Here is a 24,277-nt window from a genome sequence, read left to right on the forward strand (position 1 = left end):
AGTTTCCTATAGTCGACACAAACCCTTAATTTTCCCTTCTTCTTAGGAACGACAACTATTGGAAATAACCAATCACTGCTTGCTACTTCCGTAATGAACCCAGCCTTGAGAAGATTATCAATCTCCCCCTTGACCTTCTTTGCATAGTTAGGGTTCATCCGGTATCTTTGTAATCTGACTGGTCTAGCGTCCGATTTTAGTGGAATTCGGTGCTGACAGACTTCAGGATCTACTCCCTTCAAATCTGTATGTTCCCACGCAAATACATCTCTATAGTTCTGGAACAGTATCCGTGCTTTTTCCTTCATTGCCAGTTTCAAGTGCTTATTGACTTTGATCATTCTGGGATTTTCCTCTGATCCCAGGTTCCATTCCTCTACTTCCTGATCATCTAGAAGCAACCAGTTGGGTCCTCCTCCTTTTCGTTTGGTCGACTCTTCAGCGTAGTTCCAAGAAGGTCCATTCATTTCTGAATCATTATTCTAATCAGGTGGATATTCTTTTGGACATGCTGATTCTTCCATTATATCAGTATCAGTTGGTTCCTCCATTCTTCCAGTTAGCTGAACAGTTCTTTCCCCTGTATCGACTTCAGTGAATTGGTCAGAGAATTGTTTCTTCTGCTTGTCAGCTTGCTCTTTGTTTAGTAGGACTGCATTCAAATCAATTTTTGCCAAAGGAAAGATGTTCATTGCTGCCAGCATTCGCTCAATTTTCTTAGCTCGGTATTTCTGACACAACTCCTTCGGCCTCAGTTCCTTTTTCCAGCTCCTGGTGTTGTTGGTCTGGATTTTGATTCTGCCACTGGCCCCTTCTATGGTTAAAGTCTGGTTTGCGTAGTCATGAACAACATGTGCTGTTCTTAACCATGGGCGACCTAATAGCATTCCATATGCGCCCTGTACATCCAAAACTAGGAAACTAGTTTTGAATTTTTCCCTCCCCACTCTTATCTGCATGTTTTCAATCATTCCCGTCGCTTGTATGACTCGATGATCTGCCATCCTTGCTTTGAATGGTGTTGGTTTCATGTTGGTGATACCCATTCTTTGCTGAAGATGGGCTCCCATTATATTGACTCCTGCTCCTCCATCCAATATGACACTTGAGAGAGGTTCCCACTGCTTCCTGACCTTGTAATCCACCTGAATAAGTGGAACTTCATCATCCCTAATAGCCGTCACGTCTACTGTTTTGGCGTCTGCCTCAGTCTTCTTACGCTGCCTGATAAAGTTGGCCACCTCAGGTAAGGTCTTTCTTATATCCTCCAACTCTACAGTCAGCTTCTGGATTCTATCACAAATTTTCACCTGAATTTCCTCTTGCTCTTGGTCAGACTGATTGTCAGAGCTTGAAGAGCTAGTGTTCTCATACTGCCATTCTTCTTTAGCAATACTTTCACTCTTTCCTTCCTCTTCCATCTCACCAGCTAGTCTATGTACCACAGCCAGCATGGTCTCTGTCATGGCCGGTACTGACTGATCTTTATCAGTCGATTGGGCTGGTATCTTCTGAATGACTCTAGCCTCTGAACTTTCTGGCTGCTTTGGCAACTTCTTAGCTAAATCCTCTGTGATTTTAGCTGCTAGTTCCCGCTGCTCTTGCCACTCATCCACCACCTTTTCCTTACCCTTGGCCTTCCAAACTTCCCATTGTTGGGCCCACTTGCTGCTGTTGGAGTTGGCTGGTACTTCTGAAATGTCTGGAATCTCTTCAATGATCACTCCTTTGCTCCTGGTAACTACTTTGACTGGGACTGGCTCTGGTGCCTTAGCCTCAATACCAGTTGTTACCGGTGCGTCTAGACATTGGGCTGCAAAATGACCATACTTTCCACAGGTATAGCAATTCATGCTTCTGGTCTGGAAGTTGCCTCTTCCTCTTCCTCTGCCCATTCCTGGTTGGTATCTGCCTCGTCCTTGACCAGTACCACTGGTACCTGGTCCTTCTTCTTGGGCTACTTTGATTGGCTCTGTCTTCATTGGTTCAGTGTAGGCAACCACTGATAGATCCTTTCCTTTCTTAAAATGGTGAATTCGGATGGCACAATTATTCCATAGGTGACCGAAGGCCTTGCAGTAGGTACATTGTGGGCATTCCGTGGAGATATGGTCCTTGGATTTACATCTTGAACACCAAGTCTCCATCTTTCGGACCGGCTGTCTTGTGTGGCTAATCTCCGCAATCTGCCTAGCCATTTCTTCAATTTTCTTGGTCCATGATCCTTTCTTTGATTTGTCCTTTGTCCGTTCATTGGAATTGCTCTCGGAACTGCTGGACGTTGCACTGGAATCAGAAGCTTCAGTAGCCGAACTACTGCTACTGGTCCTTCGCTTCTTGTGGCTTTTTTCTTTCTTAGCCTGCTGTTCCAGTTTTAACGCTCGTTGGACCAGGTCATTGAATTTCTTTGTAGGTGCTAGTACTTCTTGTTCTCTCAGCTTCTTGCTTCTGAACCCATTCAGAAACCATGCCCTTAATCTTTTCTCAGATGGTGGTTCTTGCAGTTGTCAGGTCAGTTCTTTGATCTTTTCTACATAGTTGCGGACTGACAAATTCCGCTGTTTGATCTGATCCAATTCAAGGAGAATATCCTCATCTCCTCGATTGTCGGAATATTCCAACCTGAAGGCCTTAAGTAATTTATTATATGATCTTAGTTGGCATGCAGGGTAATGGTAATACCATTTCCTTGCTGCTTCCTTCAAGGTTTGTGGAAAGTATTCCCCCCAATCATCTTCATCAATGTTTTTTAGTTCAGCATACTGCTCAAAAGCTTGTATGTGAACATCAGGATCATCCTTTTTCCCTCCTTTGAACATGGGAAAGGAAATCTTCAGGGAAGCGGAGTAATCATGTCGATTGCTGCTAATTCCACCAGTTTGCTTCTTGGCTTCATACTGACGCTTGGGAGCCTTCTTGCAGTTGTCAGTGTCAGCATCCCAATCAATCTCTGTTTTTGTCTCAGTCTCAGTATCCTCTCTGTTTTGTCTGCTAAAAGTTCGGTGACTTCCCTTTCTGCCTTTGTATGCTCATCGTTCTGGCGAGACTGAGAACTCTTGGAACTCTTTGCCTTTCGTGCTTCCCGTTCTGGCCGTCTGCGTCGAGAATGACTGGAATGCTGTGAGGCCTGCGCCTCATCAGCCTGACTATGCTCCTCCTGAGCCTCAGTGTCAGTCATTTTCTCTGGCTTGGGATCAGACTCTCTTCCCGACTCCTCAGGAATGGGGTCCACACGATTGGTAGCTTTCCGGCCACGATTAGATTTTGGTGCCATTGCTGAAAACTTCAACTGGGAGAAGAGTCTTTCAGTCAACGAGCTTCAACTCGTCCCACCATGATCGCCAAAATGGAATTGGAGCTGATCTCTTAAGGCAGCTAATTCCACTGTTGAAGGATTTCAGCTACTTAGAGTAGGAAGAGTTCAGACAGCAGACTAGACAGAAATCAGTGACTAGACTAAAATATGAATACTGAAATGAGAATCAGACTTAAAGACTGGAGTAAAGTTCAGATTCAGATTCAGAAGACTGTTGAGAAGTCAGTATCACTGGAATATATATATCATGATTGAGATTACAGTGAATATGATTACAGAGAGGGAAAATGTAGCCGATAATACTGCCACTGATGCTCAAATGCAATTATAGCTCAAAGCGCTAATACAAGTGATAACAATTGCCAACCCCATATCAAAGTAATGGGCCCTATTTATATGCTTCGGGTTTATCGTAGTAATTACTTTAGTGATTACTAAGTGATTCACTACCCATCTTCTAAGAACACGTTCCCACATGGTGACGCGCCAGCCGTCTACACAAGGTCATGTAGGAGCGAAGAATTTTGGAACAATAGTGTACCCAGATACATTTATGCACCTTCAGTTTCGTTTGGCAGTTGCAACATGGTCTAGGAACTCATAGACTTTGGTTTAGTCAGTGTGAAGCAAGGTTTATGAGGGTCCATCTCACTCGTGTCGCTGAGTGTTTACAACTACCTCCACACACAAGTACATCTTGGTACTTGATGGATGTCAACTTTTTGGACATCCTTATCTGAGGCATATTTCACATGTGGAGAAGATGAGTTTCTGACTGACATTGGTGCCTGTTATTTCAATTATGTGTCGCCACAAAGTCCCTTGGTTTTGGTCAAATCCGCTCATTTGACCATTTTGAGCACATTGTGTCAGGAACAATTTCAATGGCCAAGTAAGACTTGTTAAGGTTATAAGTATTGTTAAACAACTTTTACAGATGGTTGTTTATACATATAGCATAGCTATGCTCTATTAATGAACATGTTTCATTTGGTACATAGATGTGATTGATTTCACATTCTATTATGGTCCAAATATGATAACACGACTTTCACGTGATTGTACGGGAAAGTATTTAGTTCTTTCCCTATAGGTTGTGAGCATAACGTTAGCCATAAGCATTGGCAAGTATGGTCATAGAATTGCAGGTTTGGATCCGTTTTTTCTATATGCACGCACACTAGGTGTTATGGACCCTAGTGTTTAGTAAAGGCAGATTTGGAGTGGTATGCAAATTCATGAAATTAATAGCTTTTAAAACATTTCGCACTATATGTGCAGTATTTCTATGAGATCAATTGTGGCTCTACCAATCATTATTAGAGGTCATGTCTCGGTGTGTGTGCTCTTGTAGGTAAGTTGACTAAACTTTGTACAATTTGTTCAATCCACTTTTTCAATCTCTAAACTTCACAAAGTTGATTGCTCCTAACATTGTTGATTACTCAATAACTTTGCAAGGAATTGTGCTCCCAGTTTACTGGTCATTTTGGAGGACTATCTGTAAACAATCGGAAAACACATCTCAGTACTACCAATCATCCTGTGAAGGATAGACTGATTACAAGCATTAATCTTGTGCTAAAGGATATGCTAAGCGCATACGTTAGCACAAAGCAATTTAATTAGAAAGGTTATCTCTCTAGTTGGAGTTTGCTTACCATGAGGCAAAGCATGTTGTGATTAGGTTTAGTCCCTTCATGTTTAGGTCAGGTTCTCAACCTCGATCACCAGTTATGGTGGGGTTGTTTATTGATGAGAAATGATAACAAATCAAGGACTTAATATCTTTGTTGACGAGTTATGTGAGCATGTTACTTTCATGGAAAAAGAGAAGAGGTATTCTTTTAAACATCTTTTAGTTGTGGTAACTCATTTAAAATACTCTATTGATTTATAAATAGAGTCTATGGATATATGCCAGTTACACAAAATGGTTGCAAAGGAACAAAAATGTGGAAAATTAAGATGTTCTTCTTGATTTCATTGAATCTCCTATTAAACTGTGTTTCGGTCAAATGGTTAAGTGAATCTGTGAAGGGTGCCACTGTGCAAAACGTCAGTGTTCTTACGAATATATCACCACTTTTGTTTTTGAGGACGAAAACGCTTCTCCAAGAGGGGAGTAATGTTAGGCCTAGAGTAAGATGGACCAGAGCCAATAGACCAGGGCCAAGGGCAAGGACAAGGACACACATGCGATATATGCGAGCCTATATTTAGCAGACCAAGGGCCTATATTAGGCATGGTTGGGTGGACTGTTTTACCCTAGGTTTGACATTGAAATCCCATTCTATTCTATCGTAGGCCTTGCCAAATCAACCTTAACAGAAAATCTTAGTATCTTTTGTGTACTCTATGACCTCCCTTAAAGCAATGATGACATCCAAAATGACTCTCCCGTCAATGAAACCTTTTTGTTTCGGGCTTATCCAGCTTTAAGGTGAAATTGTAGCCTAAGAGCTACGACTTTTGCTAGAGTTTTATAAGCACATGAGAGTAAGGTGATGGGCCTCCAGTTTCAGATGATCGATTTTTTACCCATTTTATGAATGAGCTTTATATAGCCTTTGTTAATAAAACTAGGTAGAGCTCGATGCTCAAGAGACTCCTCCCATAGAAGAAGAATCTTAGGAGCAAGTGTATAGATGTATATGTGGAAGAACACACCAGACATACGCGAGACCATCATAGCTTGGGCTCTTGCCTTTCTTCATGGATTTGATGGCTCCTTTGATCATTGACAAGGAGAGGGGAGAGTCCGTGTGTTGTGCTATAGAGCTGGGGAGAGTTGAGCTGTTGTGCTCAAGTTGGAGAAAGGCTAGCCTTCCTTATCCAATTACCTATGCGTGTTCCCAACTTCCCATCAATAGAAAATACAAGCCTGTTCCCACGACGTTTAAAAGTCTTCGATAAGCTGCGGGATTGGGGGCACGTGAGGGGACTCGTAATAGGTAGGTACTAGGTCAATGAGTATTTCCGAAGAGAGAGAGAGGAGAGAGAGATTGTGCAGATCAAATGCTCATCAGGTTCTTGTCTGTAGCGAGATTACCCGCCCAACATTCGCCATGTCTAAAAGGAGTGTTCCTGGCAAGCTCAAGCTGAACGTACCTCAGCAGGAGACCTCCATATCTCACTTCCTGTATGTACTCTCTCTCTCTCTCTCTCTCTCTCTCTCTCTCTCTCTCTCCCCACACGCACGCACACACAATCATCCAAAAACAGAGTCACATTAGCTCTCTGTCAATTCCCAGGACCGCAAGCGGAACCTTTCACGATGGAGATCTCATCGTTAACCGGAATGGGCTGAGGGTCGTATCACAAGGAATTGTACGTTTTCATTGCTATGTTGTTCTGAGCAAGTCCCAGCAGATGATGGAGGGGATCCATCGATGTGTTGCATGCTTGATTTGTGAGAAGCTGTTTTCTCTTTACTCCATAATTACAGATTGAGATAACAGCCTGCAGTGTCTCAAACTCAAGATTCAAAGTTCAGTTTGGAGGATCTGGAGACGGTGAAGGTGCTGGGTAAGGGCAGTGGGGGTGTTGTCCAGCTTGTGTGCCATAAATGGACCGGCCAGCTTTTTGCGGTCAAGGTGCTTGCCCTTTCCATTATCATCATAATCTCTTCTGTCTCGATGTGTGTTTGAGAAGAGAGAGTGAGAGAGACAAAGACATGCAGTCAGTGCTTTTGCAATGCCTTTGTGAGGGATGTTCTTGTTGTGCCTTGTAAAGTGAGAGTGTCTCTGACACAAATGGCCATCGATTTTTTGCATGTGTAAAGCAATTTCTGTGCATACAAGAAGTGCGTGAATCAACTATCGACAAATACATAAAAATTCGGTACACGAATGTTCAACACATATGTGAAAATGGACCCCATCCTTTACATATGGCCAGTGTCTTTTTGTCACATCGACGTTTACATGTTGTGTAACCTAGGTGCATTGCCACGGTCTTGTAGGTCTTCTATGTTTCAATGTGTGCCCACACCTATTTGGTTTTTTTTTTTTTTGGATTACTATGTATGTATGTAGCCTGTGTAGATTTTTGAAATATACTTTCTGATAAGTTAATTTTCCTTTTTATAGAAAAATAGTATGGTGATGTCTACATTTGTTGTATGCATTCACAGTCTCGCTTTCACATGCTTTCATAATTCTATGCACATATATGCACATTGCGTTTTACAGCAGATTTTTATGCTTGAGCTCAATTTCAATACCATGTTGGCACTGGGGTATTTCTCTGTGGTAACCTGCTTCATGGGACGACTCCTTTTGTCCCAGGTGATTCAAATGAATATTGAAGAGACAGTGCGAAAGCAGATTGTGCGAGAGCTAAGAATAAACCAAGCTTTGCAGAATGATTATGTGGTGGTTTGCTACCATGCCTTCTACAACAATGGAGTCATTTCCATTGTGTTGGAGTACATGGATGGTGGGTCTCTTGCAGATCTTCTCAAAAATTGTAAAACTATACCAGAACACCTTTTGGCAGTTATGTGCAGACAGGCAGGTTACTACTGTCCCTTGTTTGATTTTCAGTTTTGTAAACTGAGCTTTATTCTTATGGTTATCGAGTTGTTGGCTTTTGTTAAGATTCACTTACTCTGCAAGTGTCCAGGTACTGAAGGGCTTGCTGTATTTGCATCAAGAAAGGCATGTCATTCATCGAGACTTGAAGCCGTCAAACCTCTTAATAAACCATAAAGGTGAAGTCAAGATTACAGATTTTGGTGTAAGTGCTGTGCTTACAAGTTCTATGGGCCAACGACATACCTTTATTGGCACGTACAAGTATATGTCGGTATGTGCAAAAGTTTTATTCATTACCAAAAAAAAGGAGGACTTGGCAGAAGTACTTAAGGATCTTTGGTGTTTGGTGTTATGTAGCCAGAGCGAGTGAGTGGAGACACGCACAGCTATGATAGTGATGTTTGGAGTTTGGGGCTTGTCATGTTGGAGTGCGCTTTGGGATACTTTCCGTACTTGCCACCAGTACAAAGTGAAGGCTGGCTGAACTTCTATGAACTTTTGGATGCCATTGTTAGACAACCCCCTCCAATGGCATCTCGAGATCAGTTTTCTCCAGAATTCTGCTCATTCATCTCAGGGTGGTATGTGGCATGTGCTTCTTTGTCATTGAGAAGAGAGTATTAACAATGTGCAACAATGTGATCCTATTATCTTCTTTGCTCATCCTTCTCTTGTGCATTGGTATGGGTTGGTGAACACACTTGTTGCTTGTTTACACCCTTAGAATGACTTTGTTCTTTTGTTGTGTAATGAGGCTTATATGCATGAAGAATGTGGGGCAGTTGAAACAGACCTCTAGATTCATTACATTACCAGCTGAGATACTATTATTGACGCACATGTAGAGAGAAAATTGAGGGATTGAGAGCAATGTTAAAAAATGGAAGCAGACTTGAATTTAATACTTAAATGATATCGAAGATCCTTCTTAGAAGGTATACTCAGAAGGAAAAAGAGGAGAGAATAGAGTGTCCAGTCTTGACACTAGACTAGGAATGTGTAAGGTGCAGCAGAAGTGAATGTTAAACTTTGCTCAAGATGAGCGCTCCGAACTGTGCTCAAGGGTTCCTTTTACTTACGGAAGGGAGAGCCTTCCGTGCCTTTAGTTAGAGAGTGCAATGGACACAAACAAAGTGAATGGACACTGTGAATGAAGGTACTGAGACTGAGAGATAGAGAGAGAAGAGAATACGACACCTGAGACGTTGTAAAACCCTCCTTTAAGGGCCCCACTCTCGATGGCGAGAGTGGTCTACTATTGATTGCACAATCTGGTACAATGCTTGGACTTGCCGACGTTGTCGACGACGATGAGGACGATGACGAGACGGGCTGAAATCTGAAAATGCTAATGGCTGAAATCTGCAAATCTTTATCTGCTGAATTCTGACTCTATGTCGGTGATGATGTCGATGATGACGATGCGACGACGACGCACTGAAAACGCAGATGCTGAAATCTGCGTTTTCCGGGTTGAAACTGCAAACTTAGATGGATCTAACCGTGCAGCGAGGATCTGCTGCGGGGAGGTGAGATCTGCGAGGTTTGGGGGTTATACTGCGGAGTCTGACTGCTGAAAACTGAAAACGCTGGTGCTATTGCTGCTTTTGTCGCGAAGATCTGCAAAAACGCTAGGTCTCTGGCTGATCCAAAAACGCTAGGCTGATTTGGGGTTCTGTGGTGGAAATCTGCTAACGCTAGGGCTGATCTACTGTCTATTGTCGTCGTGAATCTGCAAGTGCAAAAACACTGGCTGATCTGATGCAAGAACGCTAGGCCTTCTACAATGCTGAAAATGCTAGAGTTGTCGCGGGGTCGGTCTTGCTGAGAAGTTGCCTGTTGAGCAAGGTGCTCCTGTTGCCTCTTCTGCCAGAAAGTGCTAGCGCTAGGTTTTTACTTATACAAACTTAGCAAAATTGCTCTACTGTCACAAAGTGATGACGTGGCGGACAACAAAAACCCTAAAATTCTTGCAAACCCTAATTTTTGCCAGAAACCCTAATTTCCGAAAATAGCGGAGGCTAAAAAAAATAAAATAAAATGATGAGCGACGCGAATCTTGCTTTTTCTCCATGCCATGAGAGAGAGAGAACTTGCTTAAAAAAAAAGAAAAAAGAGACTCTCTAAGAGAGAGAGAGAACCGATGCTTTTTATTTTTAAAAGCTTTTGGGGCTCTGCTTTTGGGCATCCCTTGTAATCTTTAAATTAGTGGTGAGGGCATCTGGACGCAGAGTCTGAGAGTGAAACCCTAGCCACTCTCTTGTACTTTGATTTGATTAATATAAAAAGAAATACCGAAAGGGGCGCCAGTCTTTGGGGCCAATATCTCTAGGCACGGAACTCCGCCTGGCCAGTGTACATCTATTGTGATCTGTGACTTGTTTTGAAGTGGTTATTTGGTGCTGTCGTGGTTGATTCTTGACTTGGAGTGTCCAAGTCTGTTACAGTGGTATCAGAGCACGGCCGATTTCTCTTCTACGGGAAATCCGATCCCCGAATTTTTTTCCGCGGCACCTATGGCTTCAGGCAATGATCAGTCGACTCCCTTTGCATCTGGAGATGCGGGCAGGAATCAGAACGAAGATTCCGGCAGAGAGTATGGCCCGCCTTGGCCTACTTAGGCAGAGCGGCGAGAGATGGAGCGTCGCCAGTTGATCGGCGATGCAACAAAGATGATGCTCAATTTTGCCAAGGACCCGAAAATGGCAAAATATATGAACCAAATCTCTTTGGAAGAGGTACAGATGGAGTGGCAGAGAACCACAACACCACTCCCGAAACCCGCTCTCAAGAAACCTTCTGCCTCCAAGAAAATATACGGAGAAGGAACTGGAGAACGTGGTTGATGCACGGATTGCTCAACTTTTTGACGCGCAAAAGAAAGCCAAAAAGCACGGCAAAAAGCAGAAGAAAAGCACTGACTTTCCAGGTTATTTGGGTCGTCAGTCGACTTTTGACAAGGCAAAGAAACAGAAGAAGCGTGTTCGATTTGAAGGAGTACCCAGTTCTTCTTCTTCTTCTTCTTTTGATAGTTCTTCTAGCTCCTCGGATTCGAGCGAAGAAGACAGAAAAGGTAAAAAGCGAAGCAAGAAACAAAGCTTAGGAAAGGGCAAGAAGAAGGCTACATCTCGCCCAGAGACTGACAGTTTTACGGAGGACTTGTCTACAGACAGCTCAAATTCTGATGGCGGAAAGTTTTATGCGAACAAGAAGAATTTTTACAAAGCCAACCAGTATGACTTTCTCGAAGATAAAAGCAAGAAAGTCCGAGAGTTTAAGGAAGGTGGCTACTAGATCAAGTTTGATACTTTTCAGGATACTCAGATGCTTCGAAGGCTTTGTCTTTTATACAACAGTTTGACACTATTCAGAGCACTCCAAGATTCGGAGAGCTACCTCTTACCTTAAGGGGAATGCTCGTACGGTGGTCCACGCTTCTTTTAACAAGAGTGCGCCAGTTAAATGGCTGAAATTTAAGAAGCTTTTTATTTCTTCTTAGTTGACGCAAGAATATGAACGAGATATACGAGCTGCTTGGAACCATCTTCGGATGACCAAGAGCGATACAGTAAATACTTACTGTGAAAGATTCTGGAGCTCTTTTCTATCCGCCTCTTCATTCAAGAAGATCTCGTTCAGAGAACAGATTGAGCGGTTTACCTTGGGTCTACCTACAGAGATCCGAGATCACTGCTTGGAACAGAAGTCAGCTTCTATTAAGGAGTTGATGAGTCATGCGAAGCGGGGCTTTGCCATTCACTCTGGCAGTCTGACCTACCCCACAGATGAGGCCATGACACAATGAGCCGAACAAACTTCTCGGAATGAAAGTAGAAAGAAAAAAGAGCAACCTAGAGAAAAATGATGCACGACCCAAGCTTACTCATGAGGAGAGAGCTCGCTTCATCAGAGAGGGGAAGTGCTTTGGATGCGGGGAACAGGGACATATCTCCGCGAAGTGCCCTAATAAGGCAAAAAAAAGAACAGAATGATAAAGACGACGACAAGTCTAAGAGTTCGAGAACAACTGAGGAATGTGGCAGAAAAGGCAGATAGAAAAGCAGAACTGGTACCACATGGCGTGGGACCTACACCGAATCTAATGAATGAAAGTACAAACTTTGTCGCTTTTGGGGCAAAGTGAAGGATCAGGAAGCTCTTTTGAAGGAGCCAAGGCCAACTTCTTTTCACTTGGAATTGGCGGCTCGATTTGGAATTACACCTGATAGACTGACGCCACAGGCGGAGGTAGTTCAATTGGCACCCGGATGGGATGTTGCCATTACACCGAGCATTGGCAAACTTTGTTTGCAATGACAGGGGTGTTCAGGGCACGCGAGTAACGTTCTATTCAGGATCCCTTGGTACCACAAGAACTACACCGTGGTTGACTACTGGGCCGAGAAAGCGACTTTGATAAATGAAGGGCTTAGAGATGGTACTTGATGAACTTCAGTTTCTTACTCATTCTTTTGGGAGAGAACTGAACGCTGGATAAAGGTTGAATATGTTTTGACCTGATCAAAAGAACGCCAAGATTTTTCTCCACACTCATGCCGATTGCTTTTCAGAGGGCCTGAAGATCAAACCATTGATCTGATACCTGGAAGCACGCCATCGAATCGGCCACCTTATCGTGTGAGCCGAGTACAGAATGAAAAGATTATGAACCCAGTGAAAGACCTCTTGGAAAAGGGTCTTGTCCAGCCTAGTACTTCACCGTATTGCTCTCCAGTGTTGTTGGTTTTGAAGAAAGACGGATCTTGGAGAATGTGCATCGATTATAGCGCTCTCAACAAAATCACCATCAAGAACAGATTTCCGATTCGGATTCCTAGGATCGATGATATACTTGACAGGTAACAGGGATCCTCGTGCTTCAGCAGGATTGACTTGAAGAGTGGATATCATCAGATCAGGATAGCGCCAGGAGATGTCTACAAGACAGCTTTTCGGACGACTTTTAGGTTATTTGAGTTTTTGGTGATGCCTTTTGGCTTAACCAATGCTCCTGCGACATTTAACCGGATGATGGACAGGATTTTTCGAGAGTACAGGCTATTTGTTGGCACTTTCTTTGACGACATCATTGTTTTCTCCAAGAATGAGGCAGAACATAGAGATCATTTGCTTCAAGTCTTTCAGGCATTACGAGATCACACGTTAGTGATTAATGCAAAGAAAAGTGAATTTTTCCTACCAAAGATACACTTTTTGGGACACATTGTGTCAGCAGCAGGAGTGCAAATGGACCCGGCCAAGATAGACTATCCGTGATTGGCCCGATTTGAGGAATGTCCATGAAGTTAGAAGCTTCTTGGGACTGTGTTTGTACTACAGGCGGTTCATACGAAAGTTTGCAGAGGTTGCTTCCCCTTTGCATACCTTGACATAGAAAGGAGTACTTTTTCGTGGGGACCCACAGAGGTGACTGCCTTTCGGACATTGAAAGAGAAATTGACTACGGGACCTATTTTGACTTTGCCGGACTTGCAGAAGTCATTTGAAGTATATTGTGATGCTTGTGGTCGTAGTCTGGGTGTGGTCTTGATGCAAGAAGGCCATGTCATAGCTTACGAGAGCCGTTTGTTCTCTAGGCCGGAGATGACAACACAGATCTATGAGAAAGAGCTTTTTGCGGTTATCCATGCTCTTACTCAGTGGTGGCATTACCTACTCGGAGCGGATTTTACTGTCTTTACAGACCATCAGAGTTTGCGCTACTTCTTGTCACAAAAGCAGCTTTCGGAAAAGCAGATGCGGTGGGCGAACATCTTGTCATAGTTTCACTTCCAGATTGTCCATGTGCAGGGACAGAAGAATGTGGTGGCAGATGCTTTGTCTCGGAAACCGTTGGTTCTGGCTGTTTCCACGATACATCATAGGAGCTTCGAGGATATGGTCGATCAGTATGCCACGGATACAGATTTTGCAGATATTTTCACACGGATACGGGATGGGGAGACAGTAGCTGGATACTCTCTTCGGGAAGGCTAGATGAAAAAGACTATGTTGTGCGTTACACAGCCGTTGAGGGATAAGGTTATGACTGAATGCCACTGTCCACCTTTTACGGGTCACCGCGGCATTGCTACCACCATGAAAGGGGTAGAGAGATACTTCTTTGGGCCGAGACATCAAAAAGGATATGGAAGAGTTTGTGCGCAGTTGCTTGGTATGCCAGAAGGTCAAGTTTGACAGGCATAAGGCATAGGGATTGTTACAGCCTTTACCCATACCCACCCACCCCTGGGAAAGTATTGCAATGGATTTCATTTTTGATCTCCCGATTACACAGAATGATCACGATGATTTTCCGATTACATGGCACGTCTGAGACGATTGTCTCCGACAGAGACCCCAGATTTATGAGTTTGTTTTGAAAGGCAATTTGGGAGAACATTGGCACGCGGTTGCAGTTCTCGTCATCGTTCCACTTACAGACTGACGGGCAATTTGAGATTGCCAATTCAGTGATTTTAGATTTATTGAAGTCTTGTATCTCGGATCAGAAGACTCAATGGAAAAAGAACGTACCTTTGGTGGAATTTGCCTACAATAACATGATACACTCTTCGACGGGGAAGACACCATGTGAGATTGTTGAAAGTGCTGCGAAGGTTTCATCCTTCCTGAGCACGAAAGATTAGATATTTGAAGCGGATGAATATTCGCGAGATTTGGATACGGCTTTTGCCAAGGTTCGCGAGACTTTGCTGGAGTCTCAAGAACGACAGAAAAAAAGGCAGAGGATCGCCATCGTCGCGACTTGAAACTGAAAGAGGATGATTGGGTGCTCTTACTTTTGAGAAGGCACGCCTAAGAAAGAAAAAGGGAAAGGAGAGGCTTTTTCCAAAGCTTAGTATGTGATACTACGGACCTTTCTAGATTACTGAAAAGATAAATGATGTCTCCTTCCGATTGAAACTGCCAGATACTTGGAGGATTCACAATGCATTGCATGTGAGTCTCTTGAAACCTGTTAAGGGTGATGTGCCTGATGATGGGGAGCCTGATGAGCAACCCGAAGTGGAAGAAAACGAGGAGATCCTTGTTCCTGAAGAGATTTTGTCACATAACGATACGAAGAAAGGTAAAGTCCGAAGGCGGTTCTTGGTTTAGTTCAAGAACTTTCTTGCATTTGATGCGAAGTGGATGGAGGAGGAGGACCTAGCAGATACTCCTCGGATTGTCAAACTTTACCTCGATGTTTTGGTTTAGCATAGTCAACTCTAAACGGAACCCAGAAACTCAGCTTGGCCGAAGATCTTGTGCAGTGGGATGCACAAGAGGGGAGTTACTGCGCTCCTTTGTCAACAGATGCCTCGATTTTGATACTAAAGTCACTGATGTCTCTTTGAGCTTCAGGGATACTGAGAGCTGACAGTATTCTACTGGATGACTTTATGAAATGGAATTCCTGATAATGATACTGATTTGTTCTTGACTTCTTGTGAGTGCAGGAACTGATAGACGAAATGACTGCAGCATTTTGGTCTGATTGATCTCGAATAGACATGGTTGCAATAGGGGTTAGTCAATCGGACATTGATGAGGTCTCGATTGGACCTAGATGTGTTTGCTAGCTACATTGCCGATAAATCATGGTCTAAGATCCGAATGAATGTTGAATGTCATGTGATGTCCTGTGATGTCTGGTGATGTCCTGTGATGTCGTGTGATGCGACTGTCGATTTTGTACATGTGCTAGATGTGTGTTCCTAGTACGTAGGTACTAACAGTCAGTGTCTGCTAAGACGGTTTATGGCTTTTGTCGGTTTTGCAGGCGTAATCGCGTTCGATTATAATGCTTTCAAGAGGGGGGTATGTCACAAAGTGATGACGTGGCAGACATCAGAAACCCTAAAATTCTTGCAAACCTAATTTTTGCCAGAAACCCTAATTTCCGGAAATCGCGGAGGCTAAAAAAAATAAAATAAAATGATGAGCGACGCGAATCTTGCTTTTTCTCCATGCCATGAGAAAGAGAGAGAACTTGCTTTAAAAAAAAAAAAAAGAGATTCTCTAAGAGAGAGAGAACTGATGCTTTTTATTTTTAAAAGCTTTTGGGGCTCTGCTTTTGGGCATCCCTTGTAATCTTTAAATTAGTGGTGAGGGCCTCACTTCTCAGAGCATCTGGACGCAGAGTCTGAGAGTGAAACCCTAGCCACTCTCTTGTACTTTGATTTGATTAATATAAAAGGAAATACCGAAAGGGGCGCCAGTCTTTGGGGCCAATATCTCTAGGCACGGAACTCTGCCGGGCCAGTGTACATCTATTGTGATCTGTGACTTGTTTTGAAGTGGTTATTTGGTGCTGTCGCGGTTGATTCTTGACTTGGAGTGTCCAAGTCTGTTACACCTACCTACTTTCCAACAAAAGTCACTTAAAAATACTAAGTGAAAAATGTCAAAAATAGGGAAAATAGGTCTATGCACTGTAAAAATGCTACTGATGGGATTTGACTGGATCCGATAATCATGCTGTGTGTAACCGGAGGATATGCATCTAATCTAAGTGTCTGGACATGCACGGTCTGCGAACAGACTCACAAAAGTGCCAGATCACTTCCTATTCTAGACTGACTTGATTGAAATGTACCCTGGTCATGCTGTAGCTTGTCCACAGACACATAGGGTTGGATGTGTCACGTGACAGAATGAGAAGAAGGGCCGTTCCCCCCCCCCCCCCTCTCAAGGATACCTTTATTAACAAGGAAGAAAGAATACAAGCACATGAATCGAAAGGTGGGGCTTGGGACCCGTACTCTATCGTGAATCTTGATCTTGACTGAGCTTAGGAGAAGCCTCTGCTTGATTGGATCTTGAGAGCAAAGGCTCCCTACTTTGAGAATCCTACTCGATCTAAGGGTATGGCAGCCCTTCTAGTTCTTGGATCCCGTTCTGGAATCCCTTTAGTAGAGGCCAAACCCTTCTACTGCTATTGCTCTCACATAGCAATACATAGCAAGGGATGAAGTAAACCTCATAAGAAAATATTACGTGACTTGTATTGTGGATGGAGAACCGTCTTGGATGCTAAAGCTTTGGTAGTCTTGCACTTGCTTGCGGTAGAAACTCGACACAGCCTTCTCTTGCAGAGTGTGCTTGGGAACTGATGCCCAAAGTGAAGGGGGAGGGATGCTTTAATAGCTGCTGGCAGCCCTTTGGAATAGAGGAGTTGCACTTGCTTTTTTTGTGCCGCGGAGAGAGAGAGAGAGAGAGAGAGAGAGAGAGAGAGAGAGATTGAGATTTTTGCGTCTTTTACTAGTTCCCATAATTAGGGAGACATGGAGAGGGTCGATTGTTGAAGTTTGGGGTGCTTTTCTTGGCAGATGGCTGTCCACTTATCAATAAATGGGTAGCTTGACTTTTTAAACTTAATTAAAGACTTGCAATACCTTATAAATTTTGAAATTAAGGTGAATGCTTGCGCCCGCGAGCGCTCACACACACACGTTCCAAGTGTCCCCGGATGCAATCTCATGCAATTTGTTTAAAATGACCAAGTGATGGAGCTAGAAAGCGTCAACTTAAGAATGGTAATATCACTTGTAAAATTTTGGTCAAATATAAGAATAACTCCCCTTCAGATGCTCAATGGATGACAGAGTAATTAAAACCTTACCCAGATGTCGTAGATAGTTACCTTGAAGCACTACAGTTGAGGACAATTGTTTAGAAGCCAGAGTCATGTTGCTAAACTGGCTATTTTTGTATAATTCCGAGTAATCTCAAGGCATCATAAGGGGAATGACATAGAGAATAGAAGATGCAATATCCTTAAGCTATCCGGAGATATTTCTAGTGCGACATTCCAAGGGAATGATCAGAGCACTATGAAAGGGAGTTTCTGATAGGCTAATTGGAATTGATACCCTGACGCGTGCACGTCAGATGGGTGACTTAGAGCATCTAGAGGCAATATCCGACCATGTAGAATGGGCATTTTTGGTGTCTTAGGATGGGTGACATGAGCATCACTAAGAAAATTGCTCTATAGTGTTCAATAAGGAAGTGACCAAGTATTGAGCATTTCTGGTGCGTCACAAGGTGGGTGCCCGGTGAGGGAAGTGCTTCTCGATAGTAGAGTCTATGTTGGCATAGCATATGTGCTATTGGGCACTGACGACGTTAGTGGGGATGTCGTGGTATTTAGTCAATACTATGCATGATGAAACTGATGGTTATATTGTCTTGTGCTAATTCTTTCTATCCTTTGTGGTGCGTATGCCCTATCAACTACCTCATTTTTGTGCTAATTTTTCCGATTTAATGCTTCTTTTAGTGCTAGGCTTCATTATTGCTGAGTCTGCCCTTGATCTCCGGAGTCATGACAGAAACTCAGCACGCTTAACATTGTGTTGATGTATGCTCATGTGTGTGTGTGTGTGTGTGTGTGTGTGTGTGCGCGTGTGGTGTGTGTTGTGTTGGGGAGCATATGTTAGTACCTAGTTCTACACCCACTATTGGGCACTGACGACGTTAGTGGGGATGTCGTGGTATTTAGTCAATACTATGTATGATGTAGCTGATGGTTATATTGTCTTGTGGGTGACTACCATGGGTCTATACCTTGCACTTTCCTTCAAGGGTGAATCTGGGCTTATCCTGGATTCATCTAGGTATATTTTTTAGTCGTATTGCGGACATGCAGACTTCACATTGTGAAGTTTTCGTCCGAGTTACGACCAGTTGATATTGTGCTAATTCTTTCTATCCTTTGTGGTGCGTATGCCCTATCAACTACCTCATTTTTGTGCTAATTTTTCCGATTTAATGCTTCTTTTAGTGCTAGGCTTCATTATGGCTGAGTCTGCCCTTGATCTCCGGAGTCATGACAGAAACTCAGCACGCTGAACTTTGTGTTGATGTATGCTCATGTGTGTGTGTGTGTGTGTGTGCGTGTGGTGTGTGTTGTGTTGGGGAGCATATGTTAGTACCTAGTTCTACACCCACTATTGGGCACTGACGACGTTAGTGGGGATGTCGTGGTATTTAGTCAATACTATGTATGATGGAGCTGATGGTTATATTGTCTTGTGGGTGACTACCATGGGTCTATACCTTGCACTTTCCTTCAAGGGTGAATCTGGGCTTATCCTGGATTCATCTAGGTATATTTTTTAGTCGTATTGCGGACATGCAGACTTCACATTGTGAAGTTTTCGTCCGAGTTACGACCAGTTGATATTGTGCTAATTCTTTCTATCCTTTGTGGTGCGTATGCCCTATCAACTACCTCATTTTGTGCTAATTTTTCCGATTTAATGCTTCTTTTAGTGCTAGGCTTCATTATGGCTGAGTCTTCCCTTGATCTCCGGAGTCATGACAGAAACTCAGCACGCTGAACTTTGTGTTGATGTATGCTCATGTGTGTGTGTGTGTGTGTGCGCGTGCGTGTGGTGTGTGTTGTGTTGGGGAGCATATGTTAGTACCTAGTTCTACACCCACTATTGGGCACTGACGACATTAGTGGGGATGTCGTGGTATTTAGTCAACACTATGTATGATGGAGCTGATGGTTATATTGTCTTGTGGGTGACTACCATGGGTCTATACCTTGCACTTTCCTTCAAGGGTGAATCTGGGCTTATCCTGGATTCATCTAGGTATATATATATTGTCTTGTGGGTGACTACCATGGGTCTATACCTTGCACTTTCCTTTATGGGTGAATCTGGGCTTATCCTGGATTCATCTAGGTATATATTTTAGTCGTATAGCGGACATGCAGACTTCACATTGTGAAGTTTTCGTCCGATTTACGACCAATTGATTTTGTGCTAATTCTTTCTATCTTTTGTGGTGCGTATGCCCTATCAACTTCCTCATTTTTGTGCTAATTTTTCCGATTTAATGCTTCTTTAGTGCTAGGCTTCATTATGGTTGAGTCTGCCCTTGATCTCCGGAGTCATGACAGAAACTCAGTACGTTGAACTTTGTGTTGATGTATGCTCATGTGTGTGTGTGTGTGTGTGTGTGTGTGTGTGTGTGTGTGTGTGGTGTTGTGTTTGGGAGCATATGTTAGTACCTAGTTCTACACCCACTATTGGGCACTGATGACGTTAGTGGGGATGTCGTGGTATTTAGTCAATACTATGCATGATGAAGCTGATGGTTATATTGTCTTGTGGGTGACTACCATGGGTCTATACCTTGCACTTTCCTTTATGGGTGAATCTGGGCTTATCTTGGATTCATCTAGGTATATATAGCATATGTGCATTCAGATGGGGAACAATCTGCTCTTGTTGTAGAATCTCTATTGATTCTTGGACTTATGGAGGATTTCTTTCAATAGGTTCACTAGGAGGTGGGTTGATATGTGGTTTGATTAAACTTGTGTAAGACGCATTATGGATGTTCTGGTTTGCTCCGGTTGGAGAATCTCTTCTGTTTCCTTTTGGAGGATCTGTCAAAAGGTGGCAATGGAAGATGCAATGAAGACAAGAACTGACTCGTGATTTGGTGGACACCTCGACTTCGATCTAGAACACCTACAATGCCACATACAAGAACAAGGCATGTGTGGAGAAGAGAGATCACTGAGGTGGACATCTGAGAATGAGAGAGAAAAATCTGGGAAAGGCTCTCCATGTTGATAACAAGCTGCTCATACAAGTGACCAAGGGTAGTCTGACATAGAACTGTCATGCCCAATGGATAGACTCGAGGATATCTGTCACAAGGACGTGGCAATTGCTAACCTTAGTTGTTGGTTTCTTTCCAATGATTTTTGTTTAATTTTTGAGGCACTCTTTTTGAAGTTGCAAATGGTCGGACATTGTCTGGCCAATGTGAACGGTAGTTTCACCCGCAGACGGGAAGTTGGTCGGCACTGGAATTCGTAAAGTAAAAGGATGTCTAGGCTCAGTTGAAGGTCATGTAGGTCCCCCCGTCGCACTTAGCAAGTTGGTGGATACTAGGAAGTGAACTCAATAAAGGCATAAAGTCAAGGTGGGACTACCAACAGAAAGTATTCGACAGTTGGGCCGTATTGCAGTTTTGGATGCGGTCCAATGACATTTCTTAAAATTTAGGGAACTGCTATTTTGGGCCGTGAAATCTGTTCGCGTCATTACCTCCGGTATGACAAGGGGAACATTTTATTACTTTGCTGCAAAGTCAACTGATGCACCAGTTGAGAGATTTTTAAGCAAGAAGCCCAATGCGGGGAAATTGCATGTATGGGTGCCAAGTGGCACTTTTTGGTCAATTTACCAAGTCTGGGAGAACAGAACTCGTAACTGACTTTTTGGAGTAGTTTTGGAGGCTGATAACTGTGATTTTCAGCCATTTCTCTCCATTTTTGAGCTTCCCATGACTTTACCTAGGTCCAAGGAGCTCATTTTCAGCATTGGAAGGCATCAGATGCGTGTGTATAGGGCTGTTTTGTTGCGTTTTCAACGATATGCAGGTTTTGGCAGCCATGGAAATCTTCCCCTTTTTGCATCTATTTGTTCACAGATGCATTACAGGTCAAGGGTAGCAGAGGGGGTGCTCGATTTATGCTGGGGGGATGCTTCATTGAGAACCTGTCTCACAGGTTAAGAGCTATGGAGTGCTTTCTTTCCCTCTCATGTACAGTGTGGTGCTAGGAGTGATGCCCTGCACGCTACACACTGCTCTCTCTCTCCCCTACGTGCAATTATGTGATGCTCCACAAAAGGGCTCTTCATTTGATTGATGTACAGTTGTGTGGGTTCATGCTTTTGTGCTGAGGCAAGAGCCTCCTTGAGCAGGAACAGGGTAGCTAACTGCTACTCCAAAGCGGGCACCGGTGAGGGTCATAACCTCACCTTACAGGTGCGTATTCAGTGTTGTGTATGCGTTGTAAATTGATTGTTTTTCAGCCATACGGACGTCAGAACCATTGGGAATAGTGCCCCACTGGCAGAGGACAGTTAGGGGACTGTTTGGGGCTGAAAACAGGGCAAAAACCAGTAAATACAGCGTGCTGAATTTACTGTTTTTGGGCAGGAATCAGAGGGTTTTATGCCAGTGGAAGAGAGTTCCAGCAGGGGAATTGGTTTCGTGCTGCCAAAATTTGGCCAAATCAGGCAATATCTAGTTGGATATAGACAAAGGATTCCCAGGACTCTACTTTGTAAATTTACCCTCTCAAAGAATAAAGAAATATCGAAAGGGGCGCCAATTTTGGGGCCTACAGGTTGTCGGCGTCTACTGCTTTGTGTGTGTGTCTAAAGTTAAAGAATTTCGGGTGAAAGCCAACGCCTACCGCCCCACGGGATGGTTTCAATATCCTCAATTCAACCGACTCACAAGTCTCACAACCAGCATCTGCAAAATGTATCGCTGCTGATCGCTCCAAGAGAATGCAAAATTAAGGGTAGAGGCATAACTACTGGTATTCGAATCATTTCCAACTCTAAAGTCCTCCACCCTTGAGAAAAGAGTCAGAAACGTGCACCTCTGGTCATATACCACATGTTAAAATCTCCAACCTGTTATGGGAGGTCCAAAGAACCAAAGTTACGGAGAAATCAACTGTCAAATAACGAAGAACCAAAGAATTACACCAACCACCATCTACAATGATGAACTGCAAACTGTATCTCAAGGTATTGTTGTTGACCGCTCCAAGAGAATGCAAAACTGAGGGAAAAGGCATAAGCTATTGGTATCTGGATCATTTCCCAACTTTAAAGTCCTCCACCCTCGAGGAAAGGGTCGGAAACCCACACCTCCGGTCATATACCAGACGCCAGAATCTCCAAGCTGCTATGGGAGGTTCAAAGAATGGGACTACCAAAGCTACTGAGAAATCAAACGTTCGATAACGAAGAACCAAATATCTGCAACCACCATCTAAATGATGAATTGCAAACTGTATTTGAAGGAACTTAATCAAAAGTGAGAGTGAAAACTGCTAGTGATCTTTATCTGTTTTGAACACATCCCGAGTGGATATCACCCCACTCTTACAGTGAATCGGGAACAAATGTTGAGCAGAAAGGAACACATATCTCTATTGAGACTATAGCAAATATGGCAAGATCAAGAGACCCTGCACCTATCTCTGCAAGAGAAGGACAAAGTGCTAGAGAAAGCCACTAAATAGATTGTCAATCCTTTTGCTGCTGATGGTTATATTGTCTTGTGGGTGACTACCATGGGTCTGTACCTTGCACTTTCCTTTTAAGGGTGAATCTGGGCTTATCTTGGATTCATCTAGGTATAAACCCTTTTGCTGCTTATGGAACCACTAGAACTGAAAGGAAGTAGTCCACGGAAACTAACTCTTAAGATGACTCCACATCCCCTCGGACCATGGATAACTGCCATAACTCTCCAACAATCTCTACATGTGTAATTGGATCATTTGAGGTAGGTGAATCCGAAAGAAAATATACTTGTGGAAACCAAGAAGACTGTCTCCCCACTGAAAAGAATGCCGGCGAACTGTAACTAGGTTCCTAGTCCAAGAAGGACCACTATTCATCCTTACAAAACAACCGGTCCATCTAAGGATAAGGGTGTCTTGAATGGTACAATTTCCAGGGATCAATGTGGAAGACAAGGCTTAGGAAATACTAGTCGGATGCACTAGGAAGAGCAGTCGTCACACCACAAATCCAAAAAATAAAGCAACCACCGAAATGGCTAAAGAAAAACATCTGTCAAGATACTAAGTGCACTGTGGGCTAAAGCACATCATCCAAAGCCGCAAGAAATGGGCAAGGAAACCAAGCACTAGAAGACACTGTGCATGGTACTCCCCGTTGAATGGATACCCGCTAGTCGATTGAAGATAATAACTTGGAAGCCCCCTTTGAAAGAGAAGTATCCTCAAAAGTACGCTTTGAGGTAACAATTGACTCAACCCCACGTCGGAACAGAGCAAACACATCATTGAAAGCTCCGGATCTAAAGTCGAGTACTCCCCCCAAGATAGGAAGCCCCCTTCCCACTCAATCCTGGGAAAAGAGAATAAGTACCACTAGAAAGAAACGTGAGACAAGTGGGAGTAAAACTGCTTCCTGTGTAATTGAATAGCAAACTTGAATCTCATAGAACTCTAGACTCAAAGAGAATCACACCATCGATAAACTTGGAATGTTAAGAATAGGAAGATGTGAAAGGTCGTAACCTGAGGGTCACGTTTGCCAAAGAAGCCGTTGCAGTCCAAAAAGGACCTAGCTACTCGAGCAAACTCCTTGAAATCAAACCAAATGTCCGCCACTCCTCTGCATCTGCCAATATCAAACAATCTAATACAATATGCCAAATTGCATACAGACTCGGAAGAGAACATATACTCCCATTGTTGAAGAGAACATACACTCCCATTGTTGTAACTTGCTTCCTTAAAGTCTTCACCAAAACTGTCCATTGTACTTGTGCTGAAGAGAATATATCCACAATTGAACTGTGCAATCAATATCCAATACACAACAT

At 43.3% G+C, this 24,277-nt stretch overlaps 1 protein-coding gene across 2 annotated transcripts in view; it reads left to right on the forward strand.

Moving 5' to 3' along the window:
* The first annotated feature begins 6,246 nt into the window (after positions 1 to 6,246).
* Positions 6,247 to 24,277, forward strand: part of LOC147423486 (mitogen-activated protein kinase kinase 1-like) — a 30,729-nt gene continuing 12,698 nt past the window's right edge. The window contains exons 1-7 of one of the 2 annotated variants that reach the window (XM_086501739.1): positions 6,247 to 6,271; positions 6,361 to 6,459; positions 6,572 to 6,647; positions 6,779 to 6,913; positions 7,607 to 7,831; positions 7,944 to 8,126; positions 8,213 to 8,436. In XM_086501739.1, coding sequence (XP_086357865.1) covers positions 6,386 to 6,459; positions 6,572 to 6,647; positions 6,779 to 6,913; positions 7,607 to 7,831; positions 7,944 to 8,126; positions 8,213 to 8,436 — 917 coding nt within the window. In that variant the 5' untranslated portion in view covers positions 6,247 to 6,271; positions 6,361 to 6,385. The other variant, XR_015186609.1, reaches the window with a different exon arrangement.

The sequence above is a fragment of the Adiantum capillus-veneris genome, chromosome 26, assembly GCF_014529385.1.
Source record: "Adiantum capillus-veneris isolate H3 chromosome 26, ASM1452938v2, whole genome shotgun sequence".
Taxonomy (NCBI): Eukaryota; Viridiplantae; Streptophyta; class Polypodiopsida; order Polypodiales; family Pteridaceae; genus Adiantum; species Adiantum capillus-veneris.